Source organism: Myotis brandtii, unplaced genomic scaffold, assembly GCF_000412655.1.
Source record: "Myotis brandtii unplaced genomic scaffold, ASM41265v1 scaffold154, whole genome shotgun sequence".
Classification (NCBI taxonomy): Eukaryota; Metazoa; Chordata; class Mammalia; order Chiroptera; family Vespertilionidae; genus Myotis; species Myotis brandtii.
The window spans coordinates 9,806,927-9,817,757 of record NW_005355584.1 but is presented as its reverse complement, the minus strand read 5'-3'; the positions used below and the strand labels follow the sequence as shown (position 1 = coordinate 9,817,757).

The 10,831-nt window shown below is 37.5% G+C and overlaps 1 protein-coding gene across 1 annotated transcript in view; it reads left to right on the top strand.

The window, feature by feature from the left end:
• The first annotated feature begins 251 nt into the window (after nt 1-251).
• MIB1 (mindbomb E3 ubiquitin protein ligase 1) overlaps nt 252-10,831 on the top strand; it is a 95,836-nt gene continuing 85,256 nt past the window's right edge. Inside the window, exons 1-4 of the mRNA XM_014535964.1 lie at nt 252-396; nt 2,545-2,716; nt 4,459-4,588; nt 9,790-9,894. Of these exons, the coding sequence (XP_014391450.1) occupies nt 252-396; nt 2,545-2,716; nt 4,459-4,588; nt 9,790-9,894 (552 nt within the window). The remainder of the gene's footprint in view (nt 397-2,544; nt 2,717-4,458; nt 4,589-9,789; nt 9,895-10,831) is intronic.

Below are 10,831 nucleotides of genomic sequence, written 5' to 3'. Positions count from 1 at the left end.
CTTGCTTATCTATATACTAGAGGCCTGATGCACAAAATTCGTGCAAGGGGCTTGGCCCCACCGTGGCGGCAGCTGCCTCTGCTTTGGCCCCTGCCCGCCGCCTCTGCCTTGGCCCCCACCGCTGCGGCTTCATCCAGAAGGTCATCCGGAAGGACATCCGGAAAGACGTCTGGTCTAATTAGCATATTATGCTTTTATTATTATAGATATTTCCATCCGTGTCATTGACCCATTTACCATTAAACCCCTGGATGCTGCCACCATCATCTCCAATGCAAAAGCTACAGGCGGTCGGGTTATCACAGTGGAAGATCACTACCGGGAAGGTGGCATTGGAGAAGCAGTATGTGCCGCTGTGTCTGGGGAGCCTGACATCCTTGTTCATCAGCTGGCAGTGTCAGGAGTCCCTCGAAGTGGGAAACCTTGCGAATTGCTGGATATGTTTGGAATCAGTGCCAGACATATCATAGCAGCAGTGAAACACACTTTAATGAATTAAGATAGCTGTGTTCTTTAAAAGTCTGTTGAGTTTGGTCTTAATACAGTTAATCTTTATATTGCATTAATGCTAGATGTTATCAAACCATTGTTTATATTATTGCACATTTTTAAAAACATTTAACACCCTTCTTCATTCCCAATTAGAAATTCAAGTTAACTACCTTTTGGTTAAACTGTGACTGTATACACAAATGCTACTCTCATTTTTGAATAATTGAAGTAGGTTATAACTTCATAAGTAACAGAATAGCAAACAAAACAGCTACGCCTAATACAAAATTTTCTGAGAAGGTTATAAATAAATGTTGGGAATCAAAATAGAGTTAATAGTTTCTTAAATATTTCTAATTTCCTTGTAAGAAAATGGGAATTTAATTTTAGACTTAAGTAGCCCAGGTTTTGAAGCAAATTTGAGCTTTCATGTAATGCAATTCTACCTGCAGCTTTCCAGACATTGTTTGACTGCAGTTAGTTGCCTTGGGATTTCCTCAGAAGCTTGACTTCATCTCTCCTCCGTAGTTTAGAGGCCATAGAGCAGCAGTGAAGGTTCTTATAATCATACTGCTTTCTTAAAGAGATGAAAGCATAACTAGTTCTAGTCTGCATACTACACAGTTAGGTGAGGTTTCAAAAATGTTTCATTTTTTTCAGTGACCAAACCAGATTACTAACTAGCTTAGATTCATTTACTAAGATTACTAAAGTTAATGTAATAAAGAATTTTAAAACTTCAACTTTATTTTTATTTTTATTTTTAAATATATTTTATTGATTTTTTTACAGAGAGGAAGGGAGAGGGATAGAGAGCCAGAAACATCGACGAGAGAGAAACATCGATCAGCTGCCTCCTGCACACCTCCCACTGGGGATGTGCCCGAAACCCAGGCACATGCCCTTGACCGGAATTGAACCTGGGACCCCCCAGTCCGCAGGCCGACGCTCTATCCACTGAGCCAAACCGGTTTCGGCTAAAACTTCAACTTAAAAAAAAAAAAGTCGCCTAAGTGACTGTTCAACTGGTAGCTATGGCATGCACTGACCACCAGGGGCAGACGCTTAATGCACAGGCATGGAAACATGGAACAGACTGATGAATCTCAGAGGGAAGGGAGAAAGGGGAAGGGCGGGAAGAGATTAACCAAAGATCTTATATATATTAGAGGCCTGGTGCAGGGATTCGTGCACCGGTGGGGTCCCTCGGCCTGGCCTGTGGGGATCGGGCCGAAACTGGCAGTCCAACCGACATCCCCCGAGGGGGCCCGGATTGCGAGAAGGCGCAGGCCAGGCCAAGGGACCTCACCAGTGCACTGGGCCTCTAGTAAGAATAATAGAACATTATCCCCAATTCTATTACTCTAAAATGTCAGTTATTTTCATTACTTTTTAGTGGTACCTTTTATTCTATTGTCTATCTCATCCATGCCTGTGAACATTTTTAGTGAACATTTTCTATTATTCCTTATTCCTTAAGGAAAAAAACACAACAAATGCAACTAGAGTATATTGTTATCCTTTAAACTGGGAAACTTGCTTGCTAATCATTTTCTGAAGTTTATTGTTTGCGGGGGAGAAAGTCAATACCTGGATAAAAATTCTTAAGTAAGTTGATAGTTTGTTTCTATGATATCTTGAGGATAAAATTGCCTTTTGGAGTAATTATTTATCTAGAGGATATGTTTAAATTTCTCAAAAGATTTCTGAGTGTTGAAGTCTGAAACATCTCCTTGGGGATAAAAGATTCTTCTTTCTTTCTCTGGACTGAATCTAAGTTTCAGTTTGTGAATGATATCAAGGGAAGTGCTACTGACAAATGTTTTTACTAATGGAAAAAAGAAGGGATAGAAGCTATTTAGCTGTAATTTGTGCTGATTAAAATATTTGTAATATGTTATCTTGAAACTATATATGGTACATTTGAAATATTGTTTCCTACTTTATTGAAATACTTGGTAAAATGATGTGTTCTTATTTTTCCTCTTAAGAAGTAATACTCAAGTAAATAATACCTGTAATTAATGTAAGGATGTATCCTTGTTTTAATAGGCATTAAGCATGATGGGACCATGTGTGATACCTGCCGCCAGCAACCAATCATTGGCATTCGATGGAAGTGTGCAGAGTGTACAAATTATGATTTGTGCACAGTTTGTTATCATGGAGATAAGCATCACTTAAGGCATCGCTTCTATAGAATTACTACACCTGGAAGTGAGCGGTATGGGAAATAGTTTTTTCTTCAGTTGCAATTTCTTGTTTGTATTAAAATTTTATACTACTCAGCCTTAAAAATAGGATTAGGAAAGCTTCTAAGAGCTAGTTTAGTCAGGAGGTAGCAGATAGCAGGCTAGAAGTGGACCAGGCTTGCCTCTGTGAAGACGAAGCTCTAAGTGTTTTTGCAAGATAATCTAGGCTATTCTTTCTCTCAATTAGAGACCTGGCACTACTCAGTATTTGGAAATGCAAGGGTAGCCCAAGAGAGACTGAATATTTTCTTTATTTTTTTATTAACAAGCTGAAGTGTTTTTATTATTATTATTTTGTTGATTGATTTTTAGAGAACATTGATTTGTTGTTCCTATTATTTATGCATTCATTGGTTGATTCTTATATGTGCCCTAACAGGGGATTGAACCCCCCAACCTTGGACGCTGCGCTAACCAACTGAGCTACCCGTCTAGGGCTGATTATTTTCTTCTTGCTATACCTTCTATTCTGTTAAGTGCTACCTCTAGGGCTCATTGATTCAATCAAGAGGCATTTATTAAGACTTTGAGGCAGCTACTATGCTTGTGTAAATTTGAAGGTAAAGTACAGTATTCTTAAAGAGTTTTCATGTTAAGGGATTATTTGATCAACAGTGATTATCATGTGATGTTTTATACTCTATGTAGGGATATGTACTGTCTTAGGAGTAAGAGAGAGGAGTGTTAATTGTGAATGGGCATAGAGTTTCAGGTAATTTAGTCTTATGTAGATATGGATAATGCATAGGAGCACGAATCTAGCCAGTCATAGGGAAGCAGCAGAAATAATAGAAAAATGGATTTTGGTGACCTGGTTTCTCAGTTCAAATCATGGTCCTGCCATTTATTAACTAAGTAATTTGGAACAAGTTATTTTTGTCTTTTGTTTACAATTTTTAAAAATTAGAGTATAATAAAGATATTCTAAAAATGAATAGAATAATGAGATGAAAGCAGAAAAGCAAAAGGAAAAAAACCCCAAATCTTTTTGGTTTTATGAATGAGAAGGATGCAGAATATGGGTAGATGCTCGGAAAACCCAGCTGGTCCAGATAATTGAGTTTAGAATCTTTTTCAAGGTCCACAGTCTTCTGTAGGTATGCAGAACTTTGGAGGGAGTTTAATGCACGTCAAATCTAGGCCACAGATGTATTTTACTTGACATATACCATGTTCCAAAATTTTGAACAATTGTTAACCTTTTGAAATTGGGTGATTTCACACAAAAATCTAAGTTTATGAATTCTTAAAACATGCACACATTCACACACACTCTCACACTTATGTGCACACCCCCCCAGAAAACTTAGCACTGAGCCTACGTTTGTTCATGGCAAGAGTTTGCTGAAGCACAGGAGCACCTGTACCCTGTAGACAAATCTGTGCTTGAGTTCACCAAAGTCCCTACCACTCCCTGTTGTCTTCGTAAATAAGCCTGAGGTCAAGTGCCACTTGCCATTTTTCATTTCTGTGGCGCTGTTTTTCTTAGGAACTCGTTTATATTATTTGCTTAACAGTTGTATTTGATTTGAGTTTGCTATCTCTAAAACAGTGAAGAGTATAGTGATACTTTGAAGTGGTTAGACTGGGTTCATATGTGGATTTCATTACTATTTAAAAAAATATTTTATATTTTCAAAATAGCCTTTATATACTGTTGTTAAAAAATAATGTTACCTATTTTTAAACAAGTTTGAAATCATTTTATTTTCAGGGTTCTATTAGAATCTCGCAGAAAATCTAAGAAGATTACAGCCAGAGGGATCTTTGCAGGTGCCAGAGTGGTACGAGGAGTAGACTGGCAATGGGAAGATCAGGATGGAGGAAATGGACGTAGGGGGAAGGTAAAACTTTTTTCTTATTTCATCATGTTATTCTAGAATATAGTATGTCAAGAGATTTTTATTTATTACTATAATTGAATTTTGTGGCACATTTTTTTCTATGCCAGGAGCAATTTTTTAAATCTTTTTTTTTTTTTAATGTGCCTCAGGCATGAAACAGCTCTGGCCACCGACACAGGCATCAAGCTAGGATGAACTAAGGACTGTACATCTGCTTTGCCCCTGACTGATAAAAGAATTTTTTAAATCTTAATTTCTCTTTTTTCTTGAAAGAAAAAAGGTTGTTCCTGCTCCATTGTAAATATTGGTATGTCTTGAGAAAGTTGTTGGGTAGATTTTACCTTTCTACTTTTAGGCTTCAATATTGCCACTTTTTGCCCAGAATGCCTTTCTAAATAATCTGTTTGGGTCAGTCCTCCCTGAGCTTTACCTAATACTCTTAACTTTCTTGCTATTAAAATTTCACTTGTTTAGTATATTCTATTCTTTCAAAGACCTGAGTCTAGGGCAGTGATGGCGAACCTTTTGAGCTCGGCGTGTCAGCATTTTGAAAAACCCTAACTTAACTCTGGTGCCGTGTCACATATAGAAATTTTTTGATATTTGCAACCATAGTAAAACAAAGACTTATATTTTTGATATTTATTTTATATATTTAAATGCCATTTAACAAAGAAAAATCAACCAAAAAAATGAGTTCGCGTGTCACCTCTGACACGCGTGTCATAGGTTCGCCATCACTGGTCTAGGGGGTAATAAGCAGCTACTTTGTTACCTAGTCCACTTAACTCTTGTTACTCTTCTCAGGTAGTGTATGGAGCTATTTAGGGTCAATTTTAGCAGTTATTCTGAAGGGAATTGTGTAGAGCCTATTTCACTGGGGTGGGATAGCCAGAGATATTAGGCTAAATGGGTTGTTGGATTTATTTATTTTGGATTTTATGTTGCTTTTGCTAATCATTCATTGATTCAGTCAAAAAATTTGTGTTGAATTATGTATACTCTGTGTTATCCTAAATGCTAAATGCACTGAAATAAATAACATTTCACATTTGAGACTTTTTATCATTGAGGAATGATTATTTTTTTTTACTTTAAATAATGTTTTTATTTTTCAGTTACAGTAGACATACATTATATTAGTTTCAAGTGTATACCCCAGTAATTAGACATTATATAACTTACTAAGTGATTACCACAATTAATCTAGTACCCGTCTAACACCATACATAGTTATTACAATATTGACTGTATTCCCTATATTGTACTTTACATCCCCATGACTATTCTGTAACTGCCAATTTGTACTTCTTAATCCCTTCACCTTTTCCATTCATTTCCCCAGCCCTCTCCCATCAGACAACCATCAAAATATTCTGTCTGTGAGTCTTTCTGTTCTGCTTGTTCATTTATTTTTCTCTTTAGATTCTAAGTCTAAGTGAAATCATATGGCATTTGTCTTCCTCTGTCTGACTTATTTCACTTAGCACAACATCCTATAGATACAGCCATATTGTTGCAGATGGCAAGATTTCATTCTTTTTTATGACTGAGTCATATTCCATTGTATATATGCACTATTTCCACTTTATCCATTCATCTTAGGCTGCTTCCATATCTTGGCTATTATAAATAATGCTGCAATGATATAGGTGCATATGTCTTTTTGATTTAGTATAAAAAAAAAAAATTCCCCGAAGTGGAATTGCTGGTTCCTTCTTTGTCTTGTGTTATATAGCCTTTGTTTTAAAGTCTATTTTGTTGGTATAAATATTGCTATTTTAGCCTTTTTTTGTTTTCATTTTCATAAAATACCTTTTTCTATACCTTTATTTTCAGTCTGTGTGTGTCTTTCAATCTGAAGGGAATCTCATGTAGACAATATATGTAAGGGTCTTGTTTTGTTATCCATTCAGCCATTACATGTCTTTTGATTGGAGCATTTATACATTTGCATTTAAAATAATTGGTGATAGATATGTATTTATTGTCATTTTATTATCCATGTTTTAGACCTTTCTTTTTCTTCTTAAAGATCCTTTAACAATTAGTGTATTACTGGTGTGGTGGTGTCATCACTCCTTCAGCTTTTTTTTGTTTGGGGAGCTCTTTATATGTCCTTTTATTCTAAATGATAGCTTTGCTGGGTAGAGTAATCTTGGTTATAGGTCCTTGCTTTTTATCACTTTGAATATTTCTTGCTACTATCTTCTGGCCTGCAAAGTTTCTGTTGAGAAATCAGCTGACAATCTGATGGGAGCTCCCTTGTAGGTAACTAACTGCTTTTCTCTTGCTGTTTTTCAGATTCTGTCTTTTTCTTTGATTTTTGGCATTTTAATTATGATGTGCCTTGGTGTGGTCCTCTTTGGGTTCATCTTGTTTGAAACACTCTGTGCTTCTTGGACTTGTATGTCTATTTCCTTTACCAGATTAGGGAAGTTTTCTGTCATTATCACTGTTGATTCCCTGTAATGTATTCTTCATTACACTTAGGTCTTCATTTCTTACTGTTTCTTTATGTTTTCTAGTTCCGTTTTTATGTTTCTTATCTTTGTTGAAGTTCTCACTAAGTTCATCTTCTCTTTCCCTAAGTTTATTGAACATCTTTATAACCAGTGTTTTGAACTTTGCATCTGGTAGATTGCTTGTTTTCATTTCATTTATTTATTTTTCTGGGATTTTTTTCTGTTCTTTCATTTGGATATATATATTTTTTTGTCCCCCCATTTTGGCAGCCTTCCTCTATTTGTTTCTATGTATTAGGTAGAGCTGCTACGTTTCCTGGACTTTGTATGGTGGCATTAATTAATAGTGTCCTACAGGGTCCAGTGGCACAGCTTCCCCGATCACCTGAGCCGGTCACTCCAGGAGAGCTTCCCAGCTCCCCAGAGTGGGCAGTGTACATATTCTTGTTGTAGTTGAGCATTGATTGCTATTGGCACCTCAGTGGGAGGAATTTACCTCCAGATCAGTCAGCTGCGAGGACTGGCTACCACCACCATGGAGGATCAGCTGTGCAGGCTCTGACACCATGGAACAGGACTTACTTCAGCTGGGCTCTGATGCCTTCTGAGCCTGTTCCTTGAGTGTGTTGCTCATGAAGGCAGTTGGGTGGTGCTTTGATGTGTTCTGAAGCTGTCCACCAAGTGTGCTGACTCTGGGGCCTCCAGGGAGGAGCTGGCCAAGTTTGGGGCCACCTGGCATGAGCTACAAAGCAATCTGAAGATGGCTGCTATTTACGCTGGATTGGAGGTGCCCAGGAGAGGCCAGCCTGTGAACCAAGGCTGGCTGCCACTATTGTCAGGCCTGGGCCACTAAGTGAGAGGTATGACACATATCAAGGCCAGATGCACTTATTTGAGAGATTTTAGAAAAGTCTGAAGCATGAGCCAAGAGAGGCCATTTGTATGGAAAAGCCACTGGATATGCATAGATGGGCTGCAGTTGGGTGGGGCAAGGTCTCAGGGAATAACCAGGGTGGGTTTAACAGTGTTAGCCACGTTGATGAAGACTCAGATATGGCATTGTCTGCCAGCTCTTTGGGAGGAGGGCTCAGAAAAGGGACAATGACCTCTGCCAGCATTTCTATCTGGAAAAAAGTTGTTCCTTCAGCTCTTGTCCAAATGCCAGGCAATTAGTTCCTCCTCATATGTTCCTGCGCCATTTGAGCTGCTCTCCCAGCACTGTAGCTCAGAGCAAGTAAATCTGTTCTCCTGTGGGCCCCTTCAAGAGGAACACTTGGGACTTAAGCTGCTGTCTGTCTCACTCAGCCACAATCCCTGTTGGATTTACAGCCAGAGATTATGAAGACTTCTCTTCATGGTTTGGAACCCTGGGCTGTGTGGCCTGGTGTGGGGCTGCAGCCCAGATATTCCTTCTGATTTTTATCTGACACACATGGGTGTGGGACCACCCCCTTCCACATCTCCACCCCTCCTAACAGTCTTTTTTTCCCTTCTACCAGTCTCTGTGTGGTTGTGGAAGGAATCAAGTAAAAAAAAGTCAGACAATAAAAACTACACTTGCCCTGACCGGATGGCTCAGTTGATTGGAGCGTCATCCTGTACACCAAAGTGTTGTGGGTTCGATTCCTGATCAGGGCACATACCTAGGTTGTGGGTTTGATCCCCAGTCAGGGCACATGCGAGAGGCAACCCATCAATGTTTTTCTCTCACACCATAGTGACAGAAATTAACTTGAAAAAATCCATTTGGCACCAATGTATACAAAAGAGGCTTTTCAGTTCCTGTGATTTCTTCAGATGACACAGACTTTAAAATTTTTTTCTCTACAACAGCACCATAAAATACATAGCTTACAAAATGATTTATTTAGTACAGTGTAAAAATGAAAGGGTCATTATATGTCATATTTGAAATAATCTGTTTTTCAGGTAATTCCTTAAACATGCTAGCATTCTAAGTAACTATGAAGGATGGCTAATTGTAAGCGTCAACATGGAGAAAAGTAATAAGTGAACATGTACTATTTCCCATTCTTAGCTGTAGACTGGTTTACTTGAGAATACCCACATTTAGTGCTCATTGTGTATCATTTTTGTGTAGTTGATTCTTGGCCCTTAAGCTGTAGTAACCCAGTAAATTTTTAAAATAATAAGTTTATTATTATTAAACGTAAGGCCATGTGGGGCCTTGAGATTGTGTCTGGATTTCCATGGTAGATACACATGATGTTTTAGGTTAGATGGCCTGCTTTTTGAGGCAACTGAAGGAACTTCTAGGAAACAAAATCACTCAAGTCTCCTTGAACATTGCCATCGAGCCTCATGCTTATCATATTTTAGCTGACCAAAGAGCAGATTAATCTTGAATCATTCTGTATATTTGGTCAAAGATTTTGAATTTTGTATTAAATAGTGAGTTTAAAAGAAAACACTCTTCTTAAAATGAACCTTTAAGAGTAAAGATTTAAAATTTTGTATTTTCTGAAAATCTATTATAATCACTAAGCCTTTCAATTTAAAATTTCTGTAGTGGTTTTAGAAATTACCTTATAATTCTGGAAAAATACCTCATTATAATTCAATTATGTGTTAGAAGTGACATATATTTGGCAATTAAGTATTATTCATATCTTGTTATACAGAATAACATAATTTTTAAGATTTAAATATAATTAAAAGAACCAACCTCTTCTATCTCCCTTTAAAAAATAATTTTCTCAAAAAATTCTCTTATAGGTAACAGAAATCCAAGACTGGAGTGCATCAAGCCCACATAGCGCAGCATATGTTCTCTGGGATAATGGTGCTAAGAACCTTTACAGAGTTGGCTTTGAGGGCATGGTAAGTCGTAAGAACCACAAAAGAAAATATTGGATGGATGAAAGAAGGGAAATAATTGTATTTTTGAATTTTTTCTTTTTTTAAAAAATTTTTATTTTGCATCCTTTTTTCTTTCTTTTTTTAAATTTAAATTTAATTTTATTGTTTAAAGTATTACAAATAGTAGCACATATGTCTCTTTTTTTTTTCCCCATTGACCTTCCCCCGGCCTCCCCACACTCTGGCACATGCCCTCACCCCACCCCCACAGTGTCTTGTGTCCATTGGTTATGCTTATATGCATGCATACAAGTCCTTCAGTTGAACTCTTACCCGCCCCCCCCCCCACCCCAGTCTTCCCGCTGTACTTTGACAGTCTGTTCGATGCTTCTCTGCCTAAATGGTAAGAATTCCTTCTTTTTTTATAGCAGTGTAGTATTCCATTGTGTAGATGTACCATAGTTTTCTAATCCACTCATCTGCTGATGGGCATTTAGGCTGTTTCCAAATCTTAGCTATTGTAAATTATGCTGCTATGAACATAGGGGTGCATATATCCTTTCTGGTTGATGTTTCTGTTTTCTTGGATATATTCCTAGAAGTGGTATTAACTGGGTCAAATGGCAGTTCCATTTTTAAATTTTTGAGAAAACACCATGCTGTTTTCCACAATGGCTGCACCAGTCTGCATTCCCACCAGCAGTGAAGGAGGGTTCCTTTTTCTCTGCATCCTCTATAGCACTTGTCATTTGTTGATTTGTTGATGATAGCCATTCTGATAGGTGTGAGGTGGTACCTCATTGTTGTTTTGATTTGCATCTCTCAGATGATTAGTAACTTTGAGCATGTTTTCATGTCTCTTGGCTTTTTGAATGTCCTCTTTTGAAAAGTGTCTATTTAGATTCTTTGCCCATTTTGTGATTGGATTGTTTATCTTTCTTTTGTTTTTTTTTTTTTT